Raw genomic sequence first — 25677 nt, 5'->3', positions numbered from 1 at the left:
CAGTCCTATCTGGAGACTCCTATCAATTCGTATTCACCCGAACATGCACCCTCATCCTCATCCATCCACACACCCGTCCCCCCATCCATCCATCCCACCCTACCCATCCCCCCATCCCCCATCCATCCCCCATCCATCCATCCCCCCATCCATCCATCCATCCATCCCCATCCATCCCACCCTATCCATCCATCTATCCATCCATCCATCCTACCCCACCCACCCATCCATCCATCCATCCACCCATCCATCCATCCATCCATCCATCCCACCCACCCACCCACCCCATCCATGTATCCCACCTGCCACAATTCCCCCCATCCCTCTCTCCCGCCTCCTCCAGATGCCACAGCTCATTGGTTACACATCTGTCCATTTATTCACAGTCATTTCACTCTCCCCACCCAACTGCCACTCATTTCATCCTCACAATAAACCCATTCTTTCCCCTAGGAAACTCAGGCAGAGAGGCTGAGAAACGGACTGGAACCGAGTGTGCCTGGTTCCGGAGCGAGTTGCAGCCGCGGCCCAGTCCTGAGGCCTCCGGGCATCTGCAGGGGGCTCTGCCTCACTGTGGGACCTTGGGCAAGATGCTGTCCCCTCCACCACTCTGCTACCGCGAGCTCTGCACAGCCACGCCCGGAACCTCCTTCCAGCGCGATTCCACGGCTCAGGCACGCTCTGGCCACGCGGAGTGCTGACCACGGGCCTCTGCTCAGCATCGACCCCTCGCCAACTCCCAGCGTCCTCGCCACAAACCTGTGGTCTCCCTCAGGAGACTCAGGCAGGGACGGACACTGAGAGGCGGGCTCAGCCCAGACCAGCCTGCCCTGAAGCGTGAGTTTCGGCCACTGCCCGGTCCTACCAGGGGCTCTGCCGTCCCCTCCATCCCGAACCGTGTGGCCAGGACATTTTCAGGGAAGACCCAGAAAGTGAGCCACAGATGTCCCAGGATGCAAGGGTTCAGGCACAGAGGGGACCTGGTGCCCAAAGGAATTACCCAGCAAGGCCCCCAGCCACTGTGTCTGTGCCCCCTTGCACGTGGACTGCAGAACCGCTGTGATATCTGGGGACAAGATGCCGGCTCTGGAGCTGTCACTCGGCCTGACTGACACCTCTCTGGGCGTGGTCGCCTCTGTGGCAGATCCCGAGAGCCCCGCCTCCCTCGAGCCTCGCCTCCCACAGGACTGCAAGTGCATGGGTACCCCTGTGGCCTGCAGCCTGCTCTGGGAGCCGCCCCACTCCTTTCTCTGCCTGGACTGCGGGATGACATCGTCCACAGCGGCCCCCTTATCCTAGGAAGGCTTGGGGAACAGAACAAAGCGCTGCTGATCGCCAAGTTTTAGGGCAAGACGACGAAACCGCCATCATTCCCGGCATCACCCCAGGGGCCTCTGACCTACTTCCCCCCATGGCGATCTGGACCCCCTCAGCCTATGGCTCCAGGGGCCACGGGGGGGGGGGCACAGCCATTGCCGCCCCCTCCCGCCACCAGCCCCCGGCTCTCGTTGCTGACTCATGGTCTCCTCAAAAAGTCCACGGGCGGCTCCCACCCACCCAGCCTGATGGTGAAGGATGCAGCTGGTATGGGGGCAGCGGGGGCGGGGGCAGGGCTGGGGAGCCCGAGGAAGGGGAACACCCACACGCACGACGTCCAGTTGGACGGGCTCCAGGCACGTGACGGAGCGTGGACTGTTCGTGGAAATGCCGCATGTCCCCCCCGCCCCCCCCCCCCCCCGCCTCCTCGAGACCACGCCCCTCGCAAGCTTCCCCCCAGGTCACAGCGGCTCGTACTCAACTCCACCAATCAGGGCCGGCTTCCAGACCCGCGTCGCCCGGCGGGACGGGCAAAACCACTGAGAGCCAGTTCAGAGTTGGGCCTCAGGAGACCCTGCACGCTCCTGTTCACTGCCAGAGCCCCGCCGCTGTGCAGCGAACAAGCCCAGGTGCCGGCTGGCGGAGGTGAGGCGACCACACGGGGCAGGGAGGAGCCAGCCCAGCTCAGCGCGCTAGGTCAGCCCGCAGCCCGGCCACTGCAGGGACAGAGGAACCGACCAGCTGACCCCCCCACCCAGGATTGTGAGCTGTCACACCCTGTTGTCTGGGGAAGTTTGTGACAGGCCCAGCTGGGTCTTTCTTCCTATTTCCTATCCCGCGGTTGGCTGCATTAGAAGTCGCAGAACCTGCGTCACTGTGGGGCTGGCTGCCCGGCGTGGTCCTGAGCCCCCGACCTTGGCATGCGGCAGAAGCTGACCAGGAAAAAGCCGTGGGCAGGATTGAAGAGCACGACTCGCGTCCACCTTCTCCTGGCATTCTAACACCGCTAACCGAACGCCAAGGCAAAGCAAACGACCTGCAGAGGTCAGGGCGCCCCCACAGGATGCCGAGACGCCAACCACACCGCTTGGCTGCCCAGACCTCGTGCAGGAATCCATGGGTGGGCTCCCGCCGCGGGGCACGTGGCCGGCGCACGCTCACTCACCAGGATCTTGGTGGTGTAGGCGCTGTTGATGGCGATGGCGTTGACCAGCAGCTCCATGGTCTTGGCGTTGATGGAGCTGGGGTCGGGGACCTCCTTGTAGTGGACGTCGCCGACGTAGGCCTGCACCACCGTCATGCGGTTGGTGGTCAATGTGCCTGTCTTGTCCGAGCAGATGGCCGTGGCGTTGCCCATGGTCTCGCAGGCGTCCAGGTGGCGCACCAGGTTATTGTCCTTCATCATTTTCTAGAGGAAAGGGTGGGTGAGAAGGTGACAGTGAGGAGAGCCCCCAGCACTGCCCGGCTCCGGGGACACACAGTGTGGGGGACAGCCCCCAGCGCTGCCCAGCTCCAGGGGACACACAGTGTGGGGGACAGCCCCCAGCGCTGCCCGGCTCCGGGGGACACACAGTGTATAGTGGGGAGAGCCGCCAGTGCTACCCGGGCTCTGGGGGACACACAGTGTCGGGGAGAGCCCCCAGCGCTGCCCGGCTCCGGGGGACACACAGTGTGTAGTGGGGAGAGCCCCCAGTGCTGCCTGGGCTCCGGGGGACACACAGTGTGTAGTGGGGAGTCCCCAGCGCTGCTGGGCTCCGGGGGACACACAGTGTAGGGGAGTCCCCAGTGCTTCCTGGGCTCTGGGGGACACACAGTGTGTAGTGGGGAGAGCCCCCAGTGCTGCCTGGGCTCCGGGGGACACACAGTGTGTAGTGAGGAGAGCCCCAGTGCTGCCTGGGCTCCAGGGGACACACAGAGTGTCAGGGCAGAGCCCCCAGCGTCCCTCTGCTTCCCGCACACGCTCCGCGCCTTGTTTGCTGCAGCGTCTCACACTCTGGCTTCTATTATGCTTGAGGCTCCTTGCTTCTCTTTGTAGAACCTTTTTTTTTTTTTTTTTAAAGATTTATTTATTTATTTTGAAAGGTAGAGTTAGAGAGAGAGAGAGAGGGAGATAGGTCTTCACTCTCTAGATGGCTGCCAGAGACAAGGCCGGGCCAGGCTGAAGCCAGGAGCCAGGAGCTTCTTCCGGGTCTCCCACATGGGTGGCAGGAGCCCAGGCACCTGGACCATCCTGTGTTGCTTTACAGGGAGCTGCATCAGAAGTGGAGCAGCCGGGACTTGAACCAGCGCCACATGGGTTGCAGGCGGCAGCTTAACCTGCGGTGCCACAGCACCGGCCCCTGTTGAAGCTTCTGAAACGCTTGATTTGTTGAGTTTACTAACTGGCGCCACAGAAGCCATCTACTACATTCTTTCCTGGAAGACACAGGGGCGGGGCAGTGCCCTGAGGCGGGGCCTGAGCGTCTCCAAACTTCCCTTCCACCCTAGCCTAAGGAACGGTTCCGTATCTGGTTCCGAACTCTTCCCAAGCGTCTCAGCTCTAGGAATTAGCAAAATACTAAGGCTCTCGTCTCCGGGGGAGAGAACTACAGGCTGGCACTGGCTTCTTTGTTTATAGCTGCAGGTTCGATTCTCTCTTCAGTCATACACGTTAGAGACCCTTCGTGCCTCAGCTTCCTTCAGGGAAATGCAATCTTGTCTGCACGAGCTGACGACCCTCCTCTCCACGCCTGCCCCTCCAGCCCAGCCCCACGTTCCCGGGTTCCTGTGGGTGCTCTGCACCCGTGCAGACAAGGACCCTGCCGTCGTCCCGTGGACCCTGACACAGGCGCCGCCCCACGTCGAGGGAGGGGGGAGGCGCCAGAGGCTCGGGTGTTCTGCTTTGTGCTGTGCCTAGCGTTTCCTTTGTGACTGTTCTTTATAACTCTTGATAGCAGGCTTTTTAAAAATTAATTAAAGAAGTAGAGGGACACAGGAATCGACGGTGTGGGGGTGGGGGACGGAGATCTCACATCTGCTGGTTCACTCCCCAAACGCCTGCAGCAGCAGCCAGGTGACCAGAGTCGGAGCTGGGAACTCAGACCGGGGCTCCCACGTGGGCGCCAGGGGCCCCGCACTCGAGCCACCACCGCTGCACTGACAAAGCTGGAATGGGGACGGAGCCGGAAGCTGAAGCCAGGTGCTCCAAGTGGGATGTGGGGGTCCTAACTGCAGGCCAGACGCCGGCCCCTACCAGGAGTTTTTCAGAGAAGAGCGCAGTGAGAAGAATTTTGACAGAGTCTATGTTACTCCAGGCTTTGGGAGGACGGTTCTCGCACCTGTCTTCTTATCTGGTGTAAGGATCCCGTGAGACCTGACAGGGAGCTGTCACTCACGCTAGCAACCGAAAAAAAAAAAAAAATCCAGGTAAAGGGAACGGACCAGCACCAAACTCCTGGCGAGGTCTGACACTGGGACGAGAGCCCAGCCCTGCTTCCCCCACAGCCCGGGCCACGGCGGGCCTCAGCCCTTGTGCACTCTCTGGAGAGCGCCCTCTATCTGCCGTGAGAGAGAACACCCATGTCCACGCTGCCCAGCACAGCAACCGTGTGGGGCCACCGAGTGTTGGACGTGGCTGTCCAAAGTGTAAGTGTGGATTACAAGGAGACTCCAGAAAGCCTGGGAAAAATGGAATTAAAAGATGCTGATTTTGTTGCAAAAAAGTTAAAAATCCATGCATATGAGAGGGTCTCCAAAACATTCACAGGAAATGCGTATTATGAAAAAAATTCTTTACCATTTTTTGGCCCCAGATAAACGTTATCTTTCAATACCACTTCCAGGAACTTTTTGAAGCATCCCTGTACACACTGGCTGGCCTTTGAAGATGTTACGAGGAAAAGAAATGTGGGGCTGGCACTGTGGCACAGCCGGGTAAGCTGCCGTCTGCAGTGTCGGCATCCCATGTGGGTGCCGGCTCAGTCCCAGCTGCTCCACTTCCGATCCAGCTCCCTGCTAATGCGCTTGGGAAAGCAGTGGGAGATGACCCAAGCGCTTGGGCCTCTGCACGTGCATGGGAGACACACAGGAAGCTCCTGGCTCTGGCCTGGCCCAGCTCTGGCCGTTGTGGCCATTTGGGGAGTGAACCAGCGGATGGAGGATCTCGCTTTCTCTGTCTCTGCCTTTCAAATAAGTAAATGAACCTTATTTGATAAAAAAAAAAAGGTCTCATTAATAGTTTTTATGCTGATTACATGTTGGATTAATAGTAATCTGCACATCTTGGGTGAAGTAAATGTATAAACAAAATGAGGTTCACCTGTTTCCTTTTATGTTAAAAACACAGCTGCTAGCAAAGCTGGAGCTACTGTGTGGCCCCTACTCTCTCTGCATGCGCAGCACTGGCTGCAGGGGTCACCTCGGTGCAACTGGTGGGCTCCCAGGCCCCTCCCAGGCGGGGTGCTGCACTAAGTTTATCACGTGGCTGCTCAGGGTGACAGAACTGAAGACGCGCGAGGGTGCGGGTGCCACAGCGGTGAGCTGCAGGAGGTGCGGTGGCCCGCGGCGTCCGCAGGTGGGCTCCCGACCAGCTCTGGGCAGATTGCAAGGATGTTTAAGCTCGGCGGGCAATGGTGGGGTCCCCGGCTGCAGGCCCTGGGCTCCCTGGGAGCATCAGGTTGTACCCTGTCCCGGCTTTGGTTTGGTGGATGGAGTTTCTCTGAAAACCGCACAGCGGGGTGCCGATAAGGGCTATATCCTTTACAGCGAGCTGCCACTCCCTGGCACCCGCCCGGAGATCTCTTTTCGGGCTGAAATTACATCGGCGAGCCCAGCCCAAATTCCAGCTCGGAAACCGGCCGCTCTGCCAGTGCTCGGGCCCTTGCTTCTCAACACGACAGAGCAAGCCCCAGCCCCTGTGGGGACATCCGGGCATGTGGCATGGGCTACAGCAGCCCAGAGCTCTGCGCTCCCAGGTTGGGAGATCCCAGGGAAAGTGGGGACATGGGAACTGGGGGTGACCACAGCACCAGCCGTGGTCTGAGCAGGTGCAGGTGCAGCTGTGGCATCGGGGCAGCGCCGAGAGACCCTCTCCAGACCCAGGCTGCCCAGAACACAGCTCCTTGCTGGGGGCCAGGGTTCCCACCACACCCCACTTCCCTCTGCTTCTGGCTTCCCTCCTTCACGCTTTGGGGAGGGACCCCTGGCCTCAGCTACGGGGGTCTCTGATGGTAACCACCGGCGGTTGGGTCAGGGCGGGCTTTGGTCGGCACCCTGGAGTCTGTGTTTCATTTCTTTTTAAAAGTTGACTTGACTGTCAGCAAGAATCGAGAGCATTTATGTGAAGTCCAGACTTCTGGCTTCTCTGGAAAAGTTGTGAAGATTGGGCAGCCCTGAGCCGTCATCGGGGCAAGGCAGCACCTGGCCAGGGCGTGCGTCCCTGTATGCCACAGGTCCCCAGGTCCCCGTGGAGGCGCCTGAACTTGGGGGACCTGCACACATCCTCTCTCTGAGACCCCTGCTTTGTCCACCTGGGTCTCTCAGCATGTCTCCCAAGCCCAGCACCCAGGCCCCAGAGGCCCCAGCTGTGGACTGCGGGCCCCGCTCCCCTCACCTTCACCGAGTAGGCCAGCGAGATTGTGACTGCCAGGGGGAGCCCCTCGGGCACGGCCACCACCAGCACCGTGACGCCGATGATGAAGAACTTGACGAAGTACTGCACATAGACCGGCGTGCACTCGGGCAGCCACGGCTTCTTGTTGACCACGAAGGTGTCCACGGTGAAATACAGCACCAGGATGATCACCGTGATGGCCGACATCACCAGGCCTGCAACACAGGGATGCTGGCTCAGCGCCCAGCCCTTCTCTGACCAGGGCGAAGTCCTGGCGCCTTCCCAAGCCTCCGTGTCCTGCTCTGTGCCACACAGGTAGGTGGGCATTTCCTCCCCACGGGCTTGAGACGCTCACACGTGCGACCTAGCACAGCACCCATGTGAGCAACCGACTGGGGGCTGGGGTACTTTGTTGTCTCATTCACTGCACAAATACCTCTGGGCACCGGCGTCGAGGGAGGGGCCCGGGGGATCCCGGTGCAGGAAGCAGCCAGAAAGGCAAAGCCCCTGCCCTGGGTCACTGACGCCCAGGCTGTGGCAAGCACACAAACGAGATGAACTCCCTGAGGGAGAGCCAGGAGGACGTGGCACAGGGGGCACGGGGTGCTGGCAGAGGGGGCTTCCTGGAGGAGGTGATGGAGGAAGCAACAGGGGGCCGCCAGGGGAGGTCCGCAGGGGCCACGTGGGACCTCTCGTCAGGAGGTGCTTGGGGCTGCACCCCCTCACCCCCGGGAAGTGGCTGCTGAGAGCCAGTGGCTGCCAGGGCCCCACGCTCGGGGTGCCCCTGTGGGACGAAGCCACCTCTCTGGGAGCCGCCCTCAGCAGAGACCTTGCCCGCCTACCGCGGCTCTGCTCTGAGACTTCAGCCCCAGAGGCAGAGGTGGCTGCCACCCCAGCAAGGTTGGACTGTGAGCTCCACCCTTGGCAGCCTGGGGCGGGAAGGTGGGGGGAGCTCTGAAGGCCACAGGGGTGTCCTCGGGGCTCAGCTGCCTGCCCGCGCGGGGCCAGGTGGAGTCTGCTGCCCGCGACGGCGGAAATCCCCAGGCCCCGCGGCGCCCACCCCCACTCCAGCTGAGGATCCTCGGCGCCAGCCCTGTCCCCGTGTGACAGCAGCAGGGGCGGGAAGCCGAGCTCCTGGGGCCGGGAGCTGTCACAGGCCCCTGAGTTTAAATTTAGACGGCCAAGCCTATAATTTGCCTCCCCTTTCCACGATGCAGTGTCTATAATTAGAGCCGAGGAGACGGCCGGGGAGCAGGCAGCATCCAGGTGGGGCCTCGACGTGCTCTGTGTCCTCACCTCCTGGGGGGCTGAGGCTGGCGGGGAGGGTCGGGGCTCCCCTGGCAGCTGCGCCGTCAGGCTGGGGCTCCGGCAGTGGGCGTCTCCTTGGGCACTGCGGCCAGGTGGTCATTACAAAGCCCAGCTCCATCTCTGGCCTCCCCTGCCCAAAGCTCTTCCATGGCTCCCACAGACCTAACGTCAAAGTGGCCGCAGCCTAGGGCTCCAGGCTCGCAGGATGCGGCCCCTCCCCAGCCGCCACACATAGCTAGTGCTGAGCACTCTGGGTGCGCGGTGGCCTCAGCAGGCCGGGGAGCAGGGACAACCATTAACACCAGTTTCCAGACGGGGAGGCAGAGGCCCAGCGCTGGGTGAGGGGAGCGGCCCAACACCCCACAGCTGCAGCCGGGTGAGAATGCAGGCAGCCTGCTCCCCACACCGAGCCCGGAGCCCAGGCTGTCTCCTGCTTCTGCCTAAGAACTCATTGAGTGCCTGCTGTATACAGGACTCGCCGCAGAGCGGAGGGCCCTGGGGAGCACCGCGCGCTGCAGACTGGGCCGCGGGGCCCCCACGCCCCGCACACTCACCCGCCTTGCCGATCTGCACGGCCAGCTTGGTGAGCTTGCCCTGCAGCACGGACTTCTCTTTCTTGTGCATGTTGGCCTTCTTCTTGTCGTCGGCGTCGCCGCCCTCCGCGCTCTTCAGGGGCTGCATCTCCATGGCGGCCGCGCCGTCCTGCTGCTTGGCTGCAGGGGCAGAGCACGTGGTGCACGCAGACACACGGGCGCGGGTCAGCCTGTGGGCCAGACACGCCGGCGCCTACCCCCCGCCGCTGGGCCCTGCATGGCCCGCACACACGGGAGCACGACCTGCGCACCTGCCTCTCCCCGGGGGTGGGGGGGCACGTGCTGCCCCAGGCCTGGAATCCAGGACACAGCAGGGCTATGGTAAGTGCAGGTGGGGGTCCTCTCTGCTCGGGACAAGCCCTCAGACCCTTCCAGAAGGGTCCCTTGGCCTTTGACACACAGACGAGACTGAAGGGCATGGGTTTTCCCCAGGAGCTGCTGTAGTGCAAGGGGAGCTCGGCCAGGGCGAGGTCGGCGTCCCCCTCTGTGGGGGTCAAGTTCCTGCTCTGGGCTGGGGTGGCCACTTCAGCGAGGACAGACTGGGGGTCCGTGGCCTTTTGGACTGAGCCTGCCCTCGGCCCTCCCCACTCCTTCTCCTCCCTAAGACTTCAGAGAACCATACTCCAGTCCTCAGCAGGAGCTCAAAGGCTGCGCCCATCACAGCCGCCTCCCCAGAGGCCACGGCAGGGGAGGTGCCCAGGCCTGGCTCTGGCGAGACAGCCCCGGAGGGCAGGGCGGCGGGGGCCCAGGGCTGGGAAATGCCTCGGTTACCTTTGCTCTGGCTGGTGTCCACATTGCCATCCTGCATTTTACCTACACGACAGAGAATCGGACAACAGAGAACAGACAGCACACGGTCGGTGAGCACAGACACGCAACACGCCACGGACAGCGGACAGAAGCAGGGCTGAGCTGCCCGACCCTCTGTGGGGACACCCAGGCAGCCCGGCATGAGGGCAAGGCCAGGGACCAGGGAGCCAGTGACACCTGAGTCTCGGGCTTTGGGAGCGAGGGCTCCTGCTGGGGTCATCCCTGCCCGGAACGGCTGCGAGGTGTGGGACCCTGGTCTGCTGCTGCAGGTGCCAGACCCCCAGATGCAGCCTCGAGCCACCCAGGCAGCCGATGGGCTCTGTGGCTGAGGGAATTCTGCCTGCCACCCAGAAAACAAGAGAGAGAGAGAGAGAGAGAGAGAGAGAGAGAGAGAGAGAGAGAGAAAGAGAGGAGAGAGAGAGGCAGGCAGACAGGTGTTTGCAGAGCTGAGAATTCGGACAAGGTTTTGAGGTCAAGGTGTCCCTGACCTGGTTGCAGGATGGGTGACTGTGCTTCCTCCTCCACCTCCTCTTCCCAGAAGGGGTGAAGCCAGGGCTCAGAACCCCCCACCCCGGCCCACACCCTACGAGTGAGCAGGAGGCCCTGCAAAGTCTCTGAGATGCTCCAGGTGTATCTGGGGACTCCCACAAAGAGTCCACTGATGGGGGTGCACTCTGTCCTGGGATTCAGGCCCCACACACTGCCAGGGAGGCTCAGCGGGCTCCCCGGGCACCCCTGCCCCATAGCAGGGCCTGATACGGCTGGTGTCAGGAAGGACTGACCATGGGCTACCCGGCCCCTAACCAAAGCCACCTGCCTAGTCCCCCCTGCCTGGGCCAGTGTGGCAGGTTTGGGGTGCCAGGGCCAGGTGAGATGGCTGCCTTCACCTGCACCCACCCCGCCCCTGCCCACTGGGCCTGCCGCGCAAGGGAGCTCCCTGCAGGCCCCGCCCCACCTGCACTCTCGCTGCCACACTGAATGTCAGAGCTTGTGTGCGCCGCCACGGCTTTACCCCGTCCCTGCCCAGCCCCGCCCAGTTTTCTCCTCTGCAAAGTGGGAGGAGTCGGTCACCTCCAGAGTCCAGCAAACTGCCCTCACGCTGACTGCTGGCCCCGCCCAGCCCTGCCCCTTTGGGGAGCCTGTGCCCTCCCTGCAGGCTGAGGGGGCTGGGGGCAGCCGGCACCCACAGGGTGTTACAGTGTGACCTCGTGGCAGTGCCACTGGCTCGTTACTGTCCCCATCCTCCGGGGACTCAGGGGAAGACGTGGCTTCCCTGGACCCCGCCCCACTCATCAGGGCACTGCCCAGGTGGGGCACCGCCTGGGTTCCCAGAAGATGGCCCGTCGCTCTACTGTAAAACTCTGCTGGGTTAGAGAACAGAACGATGAGAGCTTTTCAGAACAAATGGGAGTTGATGCTGGCGGTGGCTACTTTCACTTTTAAACCTAATTTCACTAACAAGGCTCAGGGGGCCCTGGGCGCTCAGCTGAGCAGCCGCGTCTAGTGGGCTCCGGTTCTCTCGCGGCCTTTGCCAGCCAAGAGCGGGTGTCAGCGCCCGTGGAGCCATGCCGGCCGCCTCCTCTCTGATGGCCACAGTGGCCACGTGGCCAGACACAGGCCACAGAGGCCTTGGTCAGGGACCACAGTGACTGATGCCTGGGTCAGCATTGGTCCAGGTGGCCTGGGTTCTCAGGAGCAAGGGGCTTACTTGGGGCCCCTTGGCCACAGTGGTGCTTGTGTGGCTCCAAACCTCAGCCCTGCACCTGGGGAGACCTGGAGGATAGGCCATAGCTGGGGGAACTGGATGTGGGGCAGGAGCCAAGGTGGGAGGCTGGGGGGCCGTGGGGCTGTTCCCTGCCTCGGATTCCTCCTCTCTCCTCTCCGCTAACACGAGGGACTGGGATGTGAGGAGCACGTGTGTGGAGGGCGCCGGGTAGGATGGCCTAACACACATGCGAGGGGAGACAGACCCCTGGCTGGGCACCTGGGGAACGTGGCTTCCCCTCCCTGCGCCTCCCCCTCCTCTGAGAAGTGGGCTGATGCAACGCAGGTGGTGTTGGGAAAAGCACTTCCTTGGGGGTGATGGCCGCCCCAGGCTTCAGCCAGGGCAGCAGAGGAAACAGCACCGCCAGTCCCCCCGCCCTGCCCCCCCTTCCAGGAGGGGTCCCTCAAAGGTCCACAGAAACTGTGTGTTATCAAAAAACTATGCACAGATCTCATTTTTTTTTTTGCATCAAAATAAAACCCATCTCTATTCCACTTCCGCGTCTCCCTCTCACGTCCAAGCCAGCACGAAGTGGCTGTCGGGAGCGACAGTCACAGCCCTGTCACTCGCCAGGGCTCAGCCTGGGGCCTCTCAGCCTCCAAGGCACTCCCGCCTGCAGCCCGGACAGCTGGCTGCTCGAAGCTTCTCGTCCAGTTGCTCTGGGGCGAGCCCGAGGGCGTGCATTTCTGACCGTCCCCAGGGGATGCCCAGGCTCTGGGCCACGGCACAGAGCAGTGTCCCCCAGAGTGTGCTGCGGGGGGCACAGCGAGCTCCCGGGAGCCAGGGAGGGGAGGACCAGGGCACTCAGCAGTCCTTGAGCAGACCAATGCTTCCGGGGCCCTTCAGCGCCTCTGGCCTCAGGGTCCTTCTCCTGGGGGGACGGCGTCTCTGCGTCCCTGGGAGACTCCCATGTGCCCCCTGGAAAACCTTGGGCTGGGGAGAGGACACACACTTCAGAGCCTGCCAAGACAGGGTCCTGGGTTCAAGTTTGCCCTCCTATCTGCGCCTCCTTGGGGCTCAGTATGTTCATCTTTAAAGTGGATACAGTGGACCCTGTGTGTGAGGGTCACAGGGCCCAGCACAGCCTAGGGGTTGAGAAACGAAACCCCCCTTATTCTCCGCAGACATCTGGGGATTCCTGGCCCTCTGCCTGGGAGCTGGCCAGGGGATCTGTGTGCTCATCCCCTGAGGGGCTTCCTCCCCAACAGTGGATCTGCCAGGGGGGTTCTGTCGCCCCTCGGCGGTGCCCCCATGCACGGCCCCTCCCACAACCAAGCTGTCCTCTTTCCTGTGCCTGTAGCTGAGCCACGCCGAGGCAGCCCCCTGCTGATGAGGTGCCCCTCCCCGCCCTGACGTACTGGGAGCTTCCCCTCTCGGTGCCTCTGAGGCAGGTGGCTCGGCCAGAGGTCTGGGCAGGGGACAGACGGAGGGGGCACGACAGGACAGGCGAGGAGCTGATGACAGAATGACGAGAAAGCTGCAGCCCAGGGCCCGGGATGCAGGGATGCTGGAAGACAGGTGGCTGCCGTCCCTCGCTTCTCTGGGCGGGGCTCCCACGCCTGGCCCCCACCCCAGCTCTGCCAGGCGGGAGGGGGCAGAGATGCGAAATCTCTGGAATTCCCTCCCGTCCGCGTGGAAGGCGGTGAAGAAGATGCGGAACCCAGGGACACAGGGGCAGCCCCAGGCCCTGCCCGCCACCCCAGGCCCGAGTCGGAATGCAGAGACCCAGCACAGCCCACAGCAACAGACATCAGTCCACACCCCCGACGGAACGAGGCCCGAGCCCAAGCGGAACCTCTGCCCGTTCGCTCCGTGACAGAGAAGAGGAAGAGTTGTCTACAGTGGCTCAGCCATGCTGGGGTGGGGGTGGGGCGGCGGGGACCAAGGGCTGAGTCCTGGCCTGGGTCCCCCTGCCTCGAGCGAGTTTTAGAATCAAGGCCTCAAGTGTGCGCCGGGGACCCAGAGGCCAGTGTCAGCCTGGGTCCTGGCCCCAGGCCGTCTTCCGGAAGCCGGGCCGGGCATGCGCTTAGGAGAGGGCCGGCCGGATGGGACCAAACCGGGAGCCAAAATCACGTCCCCGGCCGCCCCAAGAGGGCACGCAGAGGGCTCCCTGGTGGCGGCTCTGCTCCTAAGCGCGGGGCCCCTGGAGAGGGTGGCTGACCCAGGGTGGCCATGCACACGGGAGATCTGTGCGCAGTCCTGGACAGCGAGAGGAAGCCCAGAGACGCCCATCACCCAAGGCCAGCGCTCGCCCTCAGAGACGTACCATTGACCAGGCCAGCGTCTGCGCCACCGGCAGCATTGGCCGCTGCTGCCCCGTCGGCCGCTGCGGGTGGGAGGGACGGAAACGCAGGGCGTCACAAGGCAGACCGCGGGCAGGGCAACCCCACTGCGCTGCTCTGGGGAAGTGAGACGTGCTCCCACAGACCCCCAGGGAGGGCCCTCGGGCTCAGGGTCTCTGAAGTCACACAGAGGGGTTGCGCAGGGTGCCGCTCTGCTGTGAGGCCCGGACCCGCAGGTCCCCTGTCACAGAGGAGCCAGGGTAGGAGGGGTCGGGTTGCCTATCAGAGCCAGGGTCCAGCAGAGCCCTGGACTCTGCATGCACTGTTGGCACTGACCGTTCCGAGTGGGCCACTGTCACCTGGGAGCTCGGGGGGATACAGCCGCCTGTAGCCTCACAGCCCAGGGCTGCCTCCTCCGTCCTTAAACAGCGTGCCATAGCCCGCTGTGGCAACCCCAGGAGATGCCCCTCCTCTGCCAGGTGGCGCCAAGCAGGTCACGTTTTGCACACGAGGCAGCAAACTCAGTGGCAAGTTTGTTTTTAATTTAGAGATGTAAAGATGGCATGAGACGGCCAAACCGTCCCACGGCTCTCCCTTGGCGGGTGGTCGGGGGGCTTGGGAGGGGAGAGTGTCCCTTGGGAGGGAGAGAGAGAGAGACACTGGAGAGGGTGGGGGGCTGTCCTGTGTGGTGAGGGGTGGGCAGGACAGGTTCCGGGGGTGCAGGCTCCGTGGGGGTAAGCGAGGCATTGCATGCCCCTGGGGATGGCTGTGCAGCCATCAGGCACCGGCTGGTCCATGAGGGCTCTAGGGGCAGGAGGGCTGGGTGGGGGGAGGCTTGTCCTGGGGGGCTGGCATCACATGAGGACGCAGCGGGCAGTCTGGGGGCCCCTGCAGGTGTGTGGCCTCCTCCACGGTGTGCTGGTGGCCAAGGGGCAGGGCCCCGTGGCCGCTCGTCCTAACATCCCCGTCTACCCTGAGTGAAGGGCATCTTACTGTACCTGGTAGCTGAAGGCCATCCCCCTTCTTCACACCTGTGTGATGATTTTTGAGACACGTTAATGAAGGAGAAGCACACGCACGCACACGCAGGCGCACACGCACACACGCTGGGCTCATTCGGAAATGGGAACATGCAGCGGGTTTGAGCGATGTCCCTGGTGGAGTGATGAGATGGGAAGGCAGGGGGGTCCAGCCCTGGCCGTGCAGCTCGCGGTGGCTGAGGACTCGTCCCCGCCCTCGCTTTCTCTGCCGAGTCCCTTCCTCTACCCGAGGCTCGGCCTTCCTTTGCCCTCACCCTGCCGGCACCCGTTCAGCGAGGGGCCCTGAGCCACGCTCCCAGGCCCACGGAGGCCCTGTCTTCCCACCGCCACTTCAGAAGCCCGGGTCCGGCTTGGGTGAACTTCCGGGTGCCCTGCCACTCACCTGGGCCCCAGTGAGGCTGAGGAAACGGGCACAGCTGCTGCATCCTGCCCAGATGCGCAAGTCTGCCCACGTGCCTGCTCCCCGGGGCTGACCCTGGCCACCCTGGCCACGGCTTCCCTCAGTGCATGGACATTGGCCTGACACCCTTAGCGCTCCTGGCCAGGACTCTCCCATCTCAGCCCCAGGAACCCTTCGCTCTCTCCAGCCTCTTGATCCCTCAGGCCGACCTCAGCTCCTCTGTTCCCGCTGGTGGAGCGGCGAGAATCTCAGGCAAGTCCACGAGGATACGGGTTTTGCCCTCAGAAACAAGAAACCTGCAGTTCTGACCAGAGAAGAGGCCCCTGAAGCTCAGGGAGGGGCCCCCTTTGTGGCTCCCTGAATCCTGAGTGTTGGGGTTCCTGTCCTGGAGCTTGGGGGAAGAACCAAAGGACTGAAAATGTGCAAAAGGGTGCAATCCCCAGGACGGGGCGTGGGTGTCAGCGAAGGAGCCCGGGGCCGGGTCCTCTGGACATGGGTCTGGCCTGACAGCATGAGGGCTTCCTGTGTGAGCACCACTCCTGTTCTGGGCGGCACACTTTGTGTCTGCGATGCTGGCCTGCTGCATGAGGGAATAAGGAGCGCCATTTTCAGGAGGGAGGAAGAACCAGACCCCGGGCAAGCAGGCAGCTTCATGGGGCTGGAGAAGGGAGCCGGTGGCAGATCTGGAGCCAGGCACTGAGCCACCATTGCTGGAATCTCCTCTGTACACACCGGGGACAAGTCTCTGCTGGGTGGACTGACAGCTCTGCTCAGTGGAGCTGACAGCAGTGGAAAGAATCTGCCTGGGTGGGGATCTCTCCTGAATATCAGGGTGAGGCCGGGGCCAGTCTGTGAGGACTCTTCCTGCTGCTTACAGCTGGACACTCAACAGCACGCTCAGCATCCCAGGCTCGGCCTGCAAGTGGGGCCTCCATGACAGGACTGGACAAGACAGACTGGGACAAGACCCTGAGAATGGAACAGACAGCACCCACCTGGCCCTGGCAGGGCCTCAAGGACACAGGAGGTGGCTCTTGGCACAGGGTGTGGACGTAAAAGGCACTTGATAACTCTTTTGTTGAGCGAACAGAGAGACGAAAACACATGGCCTTAAAAGCTCATCTCCCAGGCTGCTTACCTTTTTTGTCTTTCTTCTCTTCCTCCTCACCACCAGCCCCCAGCAGTGTAAAGATGATGCCAGTCTGAGAGTTCACGCCCACGGCAGTCACCACCATCCGTCCCGAGCCCTCCATCACGTGGGTCCCTGGGGAAGGGGATGAAAGCCAAGTGACCATTGCACAGCCCAAGCCCCCTCCCCCAAGGAGTGGAGGGAATGAGGTCCCAGACAGCTCCTGGCTCTGCCTATGGTTAAAGTGCACAGTGGGTATGCAGTGGGTCCTCTTCAGATGGCTTCACCTTAGGACAATGCTGCTGGCTGGGACTGGCATGGAAATATGCTGTCCTCAGTTCTCAGGCCCAGCTCGTGCGACCCTGCCCTGCAGGTTCCTCTCTCCCCATTCTGGGCCAAGCAGGGGCTACTTGCTCTTCTCCTTATTGATGATACCAAGAACCACACCTCACCATGCTTCACCCATGGAAAAATGCCAGCCTAGCCCTAGACACAACTGCTCAAACTGCAACCTATCGCTTCCCACTCCCAGAGGTCAGCGCTAAGAGCCTGGGGCTCCGTGGACTGGAACGAAAAAAAAAAAAAAAACAGAAACCACCACCACATGTTTATTTGCACAGACCCCTAACTGAGAGCTAACACTTCCCCCACTATGCACACGGGCGTTGGCCCCCAGGAGCCACGGATGTCACGACACACGCGATCAACACCACAGACTCTTTTCACACTGATTTACAGTTTGCAGATACCATTGACACTCATCCCTGCTGTACAGCCAAGGCGGCCACTGAGATGGCATTGTGCGAACGAAAAACCACATACATCATTGCACCACTTTAAATTACTGTCTTCTAGTCTTCAAAAACGTATTTATTTATATGAAAGGCAAGGACAGAGTCAGAGAGGCAGAGAGAGCAAGAGGTATCTTGTTTGCTGCCTTGCTCTCTGAATGCACCCCTCCCCTCCCCCCAGTAGCCATGGCTGGGCCAGGCCAAAGCCAAGAGCTGGGAACTGCATCTGGGTCTCCCACGTGGGGGGCAGGAGCCCAGCTGCTTGCGCCACCATCTGCTGCATGAGCAGGGTGTGCATCGGCAGGAAACCAGACTCCGGAACAGGGACTGGAAGCCAGGCACTCCAGTGGGCGACGTGGCCATCCCGGGCGGGTCTTTACTGCTATGCCAGATGCCTCCCGCTTACAGCTTTCCTGGATGCCTTTAACGTATTTCAAAGCAGGCTTCCCCAGGGGTCCCTGCGGCAAGAGAGGGGAAGGACCCCCTTTCCTAGAGCTCCAGGTTCCTCAAACTGGGTTCCAAAGAGCCTCGGGCTTTGGGGAGGGGGCAGAGGGGACCTTTGCCTTTTCTCTGACTTCCGTGTCAGTTTCTGTTTAATGGGGGTCTTGTCGCTGCTGGAAGAAGGGGCCTCCCGTGTACAGGCTCAGGAAGTGACTTGCTCGAGCCAGCGTGGGAGCTCGGGGCTGTGAGAGCGTTGGATGCAAAGGTGAGAAAATGAGGTCTACACATGCCGTGGACTGTCACTCAGCCGTCCACGCACGCTGTGGACTATCACTCAGCTGTCCATGCACCCTGTGGACTGTCACTCAGCCAGCCACACACCCCGTGGAATGTCACTCAGCCGTCCATGCACCCCGTGGACTGTCACTCAGCCGTCCACGCACCCCGTGGACTGTCACTCAGCCGTCCACACACCCCGTGGACTGTCACTCAGCTGTCCACGCACGCTGTAGACTTAGCTTACAAAGAAAACCCTGACCCCAGCTCTCCCATGAATGAGCCGTGACCGTCTGTGAAATGAGCCCCTCACTTAGATGCAGCCCCTGGGACAGAAGGAGAAGGGTGGTGGCCAGGGCCGGGGATGACAAGGAGCCCGCGACCAAAGGGACTGGGTGTCATCTGGGGGGAGGAAGGGCTCTCCAGGCGGACGGTGGTGACCATCACACAGCAGAATAAAGGTCAACCACGCCCCCGTGACCTGAACTGAAAAACGCTGTTTTCTATAAACTTCACCATAGTAAAAAAAAAAAAATTAGACTGCTGGTGCTGTAGCCTCACTGGGGAGGGAAAGGCAACCTGAGAGATGGCGGCTGGGCCCCAGCCCAGGAGGTGGCCAGCACCTCCGCCCACCCTGCGTCCTGAGGCTGGTGCTGGCAGACCTGTGGCTGCTGCGCCCAGTCCTGGGGTGGGGGCAGGGGGACTCTCCACAGCCACACACACAGAGGCTGCACGCACAGCCCTCCGAGCCCACATGGTGCCGCCTGCACCCGACTCAGGGCCCAGCCCCTGCTGGCAGGTGCCCCGTGCAGCAGAGAACCTGGGCAACGGAGCTGGCCCCGCAGGCACCCATGTTTTCCTGATTTTGATTTTTACCACTGCGGACAGAAAGCATGGCCTCCCCTTCGAATGCAGGCATGAGAACCCCGCCTTGGCCCAGCACGGGGTCCCCCACCACCTCCCATGGCGCGCAGAGTAGGTCCCACGCTGGCTTTGTTGGGCAGCCGCAGGGCTGTTGCCTGATGGCCCACGTTTTGCTTCTTGACGTCAGTTCTGCTTTCTGATGCTCTTCCCGCCTTCCCTGCCCACCCCCCCCCCCCCCCCCCCCCCCCGGGCTCAGTGCTGCTAGTGCCATCGGCCTCCTGGGGCTCTCCGGCTTGCTTCTGATTTGCAAACTCACAAACACCACACCCCACACTAGCGTGGAGGCCTCTGAGTCTCCGCCCTCCAGCCCTCCAGCAAGGACCTATCTCCACCTCCAGGCCTGGGCTGCGTGCCAGCGTCTGGGCCCCTGGTGTGAGCTCGGAGGCTCTGGGTCTTTAAGCCTCGTGCACACAGACGCTCTGCAGCGAGTGCCTCTGGAGGCAGCTGAACGTGGAAACCACGCCAGGAGGAGTCACAGATCACCCAGCACCCAGCAAGCTCCCTGGCCGCTCCCGGGGCGAGAGGATGGTGCCCCTCTGCCCGCAGGCTGAGCCTCAGGCTCCCGGCTGAGCAGCCCCGGCTTGGTGAGCTCCCACAGCAGGCCCAACAGCGGGGCCCTGGCTGTCAGAACAACTTGCTGGCCACAGGCTTCCTCGGGTACCAGCCCAGCTCCCGTGGGGCCAGGCGCAGTGGGGTGGCTACAGCGGCGCCAGGCAGACAGGGAAGCTGAGGCCACGTTGGGGTGAGGGCAGGGAGGGGCACAGGGCACAGGAAGCAGCGACCGCGACCCCGGCTGACGGCTGAGGCACAGCAACTGTGGCCCTCCACGCCAGCATCACGCCAGCCCTCACACCAGCCCGCAGCTCAGCTCGGAGGGAGGGGACAGGCGGCTGGGGCCCCTGTGCTGCGTGGCACAGGCAGGAATTGGACTCTGTCGCCTCTCTGGCTGCCCGTCTTGGCCGTGCTGGTCTCAGCACACAAGCGCGAGGTCGGTGCTGGTCCCCCGGCCGGGGTGGCAACGGAGAGGTGGCTTTCCACTGTGGCAGGGTGCACAGGTGGAAAAAGACGCAGGGGCCAGTTTCCACCCCAGATAATCAGACCCCAAATCACCTCGTGTCTGATCACTCCCACTGTAGCCGGGAGCTGGCAGCCTCGTCGGAGCTGGCGGGGGGAAGGCACAGGCCCCTGCCTCGGGGAAGGCCCAGCACACCCACTGCCCAGTGTGGGAGAGCCCCGGGCTGGTCCTCCAGGCCCTGGCACCACCACCTCACCCCAGCCCTCCCTCCCCCACGCTCCAGGGGCTCCCAGACTCACAGCTACTCTCCTCTGCTTGGGGTCCAGGTGAACACCCTGGGGTCAATCCCTAGGCCCCTCCCCTGGGAGTGGCCACAGCCCTGCCTCTGCTCACTCGGCCACCATGCCTGCACGCCCTAGCCTGCCCTCTTGTCCTGAACCTGCTCCTCAGGCCCGGGGCACAGCTTCTTCCGTGGGTGGACCAGGCCAGCTGCAGGTGGCCGCAGAGAGCGTGGGCTGAGTGGCAGAGGGCAGTGCTGCCCGAGGCCCTGTCCAGCACAGCTCTCAGAGGAAGACCCCAGGTCTGGGGTGTGGAGGCCATGCCAGGACCCTGCACTTACTGCACTTGCCCTGTGACACTGCTCTGAAGACCTGAAGACCCCCCACAGAGGCCGCCTGGACACAAGTGTGGCAGTGTCTGACTTCAGTTTGCTGTGTGGCCCTAGGCCATCCCCTGTCCTCTCTGCACCTCAGTTTTGCCTTCTGTAAAATGGGCGGGAGCTGGCTGAGGTCTCTCATTAGGCAGGAAGTGAGAAATCAGCCCATGTGTGTTTGAGAAGGGCCTGCCCAGACCCTGACAACCTGCCAGACAGTCCCAGTCCCCCCCCCCCCCCAGGAAAGCTCCCAGAATTCTCTCTCCTCAGCACCGTGGGCTACCTGACCTGCTGACACAGGGCAATAAAACAGAGGCCTAGGGGAGGGCCCTCTGCCTGGCCCCTGCAAACCTGGGGGGGAATTTGCTAGTTTATTCTCAACAAGCCCTTTGTCCTAGAGGAGGAGGAGGGGGAAGAGAGGCCTGGACTACACAGAGACCGGGCTGAGCCGCCCGCCCGCCCGCCCGCCCGGCCAGGTGTGTTCTCTCCATTTAACCATGGCCTCGCTCTCCCCAGTCTCAGGAGGGCGTAGGCTCCTGAGCCTAGGAGCCTGGAGGAGCCAGTGGGTGGGAGCTGTGACCTTTGCCATGGTGGGGGTGGGGGTGGGGGTGGGGGTGAGGGTGAGGGTGGGTTCCCAGAGAGAAGGGGCCAGTGGGACGGTCCTGTCCCCTCTGAGCCTCTCCCCCATCCCTGTGGAGCGCGAGCTCCTTGGTTTTGGGCTGGGCAGCAGAGGGAGTCCCTGGGCCAGGACAGCAGGAAATGGCTTCCTCAGGCCCCGCCCACACGTGGGCTGTTGTGGTGTCAGAGTCTCAGGGGTGCCAAGCGAGGCCCCCCGCCGGCTCAGCTGGGGCTTCGGAGCCTAGACAGGCCCAGGGCTGTGCGAGGCCGCGGGGACCCCCAGGCGCCCCCTCTGCAGGACGGGGAGAGGCCATGGCTGGGTGTCTCCTTGGGTGGGAGGAGCAGGTGCCGGAGGCAGGAGGCTGCGCCGGGGCTCTCCTCACCGGTGTCGCCAGCACGACTGATGGCAGCGACAACGCAGTGCCGAGCCCCTCGGGCTCAGAGAAGGGGAGTGGAGGCCCAGGGTCACACAGCTGTGCGTGGCGGAGCCGGGACTTGAACCCGTGCTCTATCCACTACACCCCGCTGCCTCTCATGGAGAAGAGGCAGGGTAGTGTAATGGAGAGAGTGCGGGCCGAGCGGCAGTCACGGAGTCGTCCTAGGCTCCCTGGAGGCGGCGGCAGTGGTGGCAGGCCCAGCTCCCCCGGGGCCAGGCCTTCAGCTCGGCGGGCCCTGGGTGTGGGCAGAGACCTAAGAGGGTTTGCGGGTGTCTGGGGGCAGGCGCGCGCTGTTTACGACCTGGGGCGGGAGTCCTGCTGCACTGCAAAGACGCACTGCCGGGTGCTGCAAGACGGCCACACAGCCGGACAGCAAGGTGGACCGGTCCTGGCCGGTGGCCTTGTGCCCAGGCTGGGAGGGGTGGCGCTAGGATCTCAGTACAGCCCTGCCCCTGCCCCTGCCCTCGCTCCGGGCCTTGGCTTCCCCAGCTGCACACCAGGGTGACACTGGTGTTCTCGGGGGATCCTGGAGCTCCCCCTAAGTGCTGCGTGGTCAGGAGCCTGGGCCCCTGCGTCTCACGGCAGAGCTCTGCTTTGCCGGGACTCTCACGGGGATTCACAGAGTGCGAAAGGAGGTGGAAGGGGCCGGACGTCCTGGCTGCCAGGTGGCTGTGCGGTGCCAGGACGCCCGTCCTCGCGAGCCACGCCCACACGCCCAGGGGCTGCGCGCCTGCCCCTCGGGGATGACAACTGTGCCAGTGCAGGGTCCGCCGGGGTTGTTTCTTGCGAGTTCGCAACGCTCTCAACGCAAGAAGCCAAACACCCAGGCCTGGGCCAGGGCCCACGTCCTGAGTGCCGAATGCCTGCCAATGCGGAACCATCAGGAGGTGGCCTGTGTCCCTAGGAGTGAGCACCGTGGAACCATCAGGAGGTGGCCTGTGTCCCAAGCAGTGAGCGCCATGGCCATGAGGTGGTGCCTGTGCAGCAGTGGGGGGCGGCCGAGCTCCCCCTGCGCCTCCAGTGTGTCTGACTGACAGCCCTGCGCGGCAGACACCTGCATGCGGGTGTGGAGGTTCAGGGTGGAGGACAGCCCTTGGTGGGGGAGTCCTTGGTTCTCTGGGCTGAGCCAGGGCCTCAGATGCCGTGAGGGGCTTCTGAGACACCACGAGTCCCAGTCCCTCTGGGTTCCTCTGGGGACACCTGGAAGCCCCCGCGGCTCGGGGGAAGGCCACGGTGTTGGGTCAAGTGAGGAAATGAACCCCGGAGAGGCCATCAGGTAGGGAGATCAGAGTCCTGTGCAGACGCAGTCCAGGAAAACTCCCTGGAGGAGGCGGCTCCTGCAGGGGGGAGGTGGGAAGGAGCTGGAGGGTGGGAAGGAAGGGTCGGGCTGGAGAGGCAGGAAGGGAGGCGCTCGTGACGAAGCCAGAGGGGGACACCATTTTCTGGAGCACGCAGACCCACGAGCTGCGGCTGCCCAGGAGGAGGAAGACGCTCGCTGATGAGGGGCAGAGCCGAGGTGGGAGCCCAGGCCAAGCTCAGGCTCCATCCCTCCGAAGCAGCGCCTCCACCCTGCCAGCCCCACCTCCCCCCTGGGAGATGTGTGACGATGAGCCCAAGCCGGCACCCTGATCTTCCTGAAGCAGCCTCTCTCTCCCACCTCCCTCTGCAGGTCAGGACTGACCCGGGCCCCTCCTCACAGCCTCAGCTCTCGGCTCGCTGTGGCCCGTGGTGAGACAGCAGAGGCCGTCACGGCGGCATCTGTGCGTCTGTCTGTCCCTGCGCAGCCCAGCGCAGGGGGCCCAAAATGTGAGTGCAGCTGACGGTGGTGGCCACAGAGTGGGTTTCGCTCCTGCTTTTATCCTGGTTTGTGCAGTGCCGCACACAACCCACACCCCAAGGCGGTGTCCACGTGAGCCAAGCACTATGTGGAGAGCATGGGCTGGAAGGCAGGGCCCAGGCACAAGGAGGGTGACTGTCACAGGCTGTAGTGGTCAGGGAGGCCTTCGTGGAGGAAGGGGCTTGGGCGGACAGGCAGGAGTTTGGTGAGCAAGGTCAGAGGAGGACCGTCCGGGAGGAGGGAATGAAACAGGTGGCTCTGGAGGTGCAGGTGAGGGGTGGGGCGGGCGTGACCCCCCGGGCTGGGAGCAGCACTGAAGGCAATGTCTACAGACCCTGCTCACACAAGCAGTGACGGGGAGCTCACTACCTCGCAGGCAGGCTCTTCTGGCCCAGAGTGGCTCTGATGGTCCCGGGATCCTTGTTCCATCCCACATCCTGATCCTGGCTGACTCCAGCCCTTTCCTATCTTTCCCCCGGAGCCTGGGCTGAGCCGCACTCCCGGCCCTCACCACACGAGCAGCTGGGTCCCTGCAGCCCGGGGCTCTGGCTGGCCTCCCTGCTCCATCCTGCGGCCGGGGGCCATCTCCGTGGGGCCGACTCTCACTCCCTTTTCGCCACTCTCCCAGCGCTCTGGACCCAAGCTACATGGACACCCTCCCCCGACCAGCAGGTGTGGAGTCAGCAGAAACGCACGCAAATCCCTGCCCTCGGGCAGCTTCTCCGTCTCTCCACGATGAGCCCCGGCCCCGCCAGGGAGGTGCAGACCCAGCGAGCCTGACGCAGGCTCGGGGGCCGTGGGGCCTCTCGGGGTCAGGCCTCTCCTGTCTCAGTGCTCACGAGCCGCCCGGTCCCGAGCTGGCCACCAGCCTGGGCTTCACGGGACTCCCTGGGCTTCCTCCGGGACCGGAGTGGATGACGTCTGTGCCCTGGGCAAGCTGTCCCTGCGTCTCCACGGCCTCCTGGGACTTCCTGCCACCCCTCCCCGGTTACGGCCCCTCTTGGGCAGGGAGAAGGCCGCAGAGCCTGAGAGTGCCTCCCCGACCCGCGCTCTCCTGCTGCCTGCCTCAGCCCTGCTCTGCTTCTGCGTCTCTGGGCCCTAGGAGCCTCCTGCCCCCACTCAGCAACCCCACTCCCCCATGATGGGCCCTAGGCCGCCTGCCCACCCCTCTGCCCATGCTGTCTTCTCTGCGTGCCCTCGGCACCTGTCCCCGCATCCCTGGCGCCTGTGCAATGCCATCAGCCCCTGGATTCTGAACACATCCTCTGCCCAGCCCCCGCCAGCATCCTCCCCCCTGCTCCAAACTGCCTGGGACCTTCCAGCCTGTGCCCCTCCCGCAGGGGCTCAGCCAGCCACGCCCCCAGGTCGCTTGCCTCTCTGGGTTGGGCTGTGTTCACACACTGAGCCCTCCTACACCCCGGGTCCCAGGTGGGCCACCTCCTCCGGGATGCCTGTTCCCTGCCTGGCTTTCTCACAGCCCCCCCCCCCCCCCCGCCCCTCGCCTGCCCTTTGATGAGCTGTTTGCGGGTGGGGCTGTTCTGGGGGGCGGGGTAGGTCGGCTCCCCAGGGCTCAGGCTGAGTGCACAGTATGTGTGAGGGGCCCTGCTCCCTGACAAGGCCTTCTGCACGTTCCTGGGGGCAGGGTGTCGCCTCGGGCTGGGACGCCCACGCCCGTGCCCACGGGGTCTGCCCACTGCTCCCCTTGCCCCTGCCCCGGGTGCGAGAGCAAACACGGCCAGCTCGCTGCTGCTGGAGGGTCCCCATCACTCCGAGGGTCGCCACGCTCCTTGGAGCCCCACGTCTGGCCCTTCCGCCTCGCCACCGTCCTGCAGCAGGCCCAGCCTCCGAGCGCCGGCCCCCGCTGTCCCCTCTGCTCAGCATTTGCACCTCAGCTCACGCTGCCACCTCCCCCAGGAGGCCTTCCCTGCTTTCCCCATCTCCCCTACTTCCTTGCTGGTCTTGTCCCCACCTGTACCCCGGCTCCGGAAGCTTTACGTCGCCCCCTCACCTCCCCCCGAGCCAGGCTCCTCGGGGCCCAGCGCCTGCACACAGTGGGTATCCAGAATGTTTGTCACCGTCCAGCTCCCAGCAACCCCAGTCCTCGGCAGGTAAGTTTCACCCGGTAGGGATTTGTGAACAGCGGCAGCCCCAGGGCCGTGGGCACGGCTGTGGGGGCTGAGCTGGCCACGGCCTCTGAGCTCCTCGGCCACATGCGGGGACCCCCCCAGGCGCTTCCTCCCGCCATTGGGCTTTGGCTCACCTGACAGCAGCATCGGGTCCTTGTCCACGGACTTGCGCACCTGGTCAGACTCCCCGGTCAGCGAGCTCTCGTCGATCTTGAGGTCATTGCCTTGGATGAAGAGGCCGTCGGCGGGGAGCAGGTCGCCTGGTGGGAGGAGGGGGCGTCAGCAGGGGTGCAGGGGGCCCGAGACCCTCCCGGGTGAGACTGCGG

At 63.4% G+C, this 25677-nt stretch overlaps 1 protein-coding gene and 1 non-coding gene across 8 annotated transcripts in view; both read right to left on the bottom strand.

Moving 5' to 3' along the window:
- Window positions 1-25677, bottom strand: part of ATP2B2 (ATPase plasma membrane Ca2+ transporting 2) — a 94374-nt gene that overhangs the window by 31593 nt on the left and 37104 nt on the right. For 3 of the 7 annotated variants that reach the window (XM_070050011.1, XM_051831898.2, XM_070050008.1), the window contains exons 4-9: window positions 25486-25611; window positions 16244-16369; window positions 9580-9621; window positions 8770-8928; window positions 6908-7122; window positions 2483-2725 (exon numbers count right to left, since the gene is read on the bottom strand). In XM_070050011.1, coding sequence (XP_069906112.1) covers window positions 2483-2725; window positions 6908-7122; window positions 8770-8928; window positions 9580-9621; window positions 16244-16369; window positions 25486-25611 — 911 coding nt within the window. Of the gene's footprint in view, window positions 1-2482; window positions 2726-6907; window positions 7123-8769; window positions 8929-9579; window positions 9622-13649; window positions 13710-14663; window positions 14697-16243; window positions 16370-25485; window positions 25612-25677 lie in introns of all 7 variants that reach the window. The other 4 variants (XM_051831903.2, XM_051831900.2, XM_051831904.2 and 1 more) reach the window with 2 other exon arrangements.
- MIR885 (microRNA mir-885) lies at window positions 21461-21514 on the bottom strand. The gene has a single exon (NR_162708.1). It is a non-coding gene; the product is annotated as a microRNA mir-885 (primary transcript).

The sequence above is a fragment of the Oryctolagus cuniculus genome, chromosome 10 (assembly GCF_964237555.1).
Source record: "Oryctolagus cuniculus chromosome 10, mOryCun1.1, whole genome shotgun sequence".
Classification (NCBI taxonomy): domain Eukaryota; kingdom Metazoa; phylum Chordata; class Mammalia; order Lagomorpha; family Leporidae; genus Oryctolagus; species Oryctolagus cuniculus.
The sequence above is the reverse complement of the archived record's forward strand: the minus strand, read 5'-3'. Positions and strand labels throughout refer to the sequence as shown.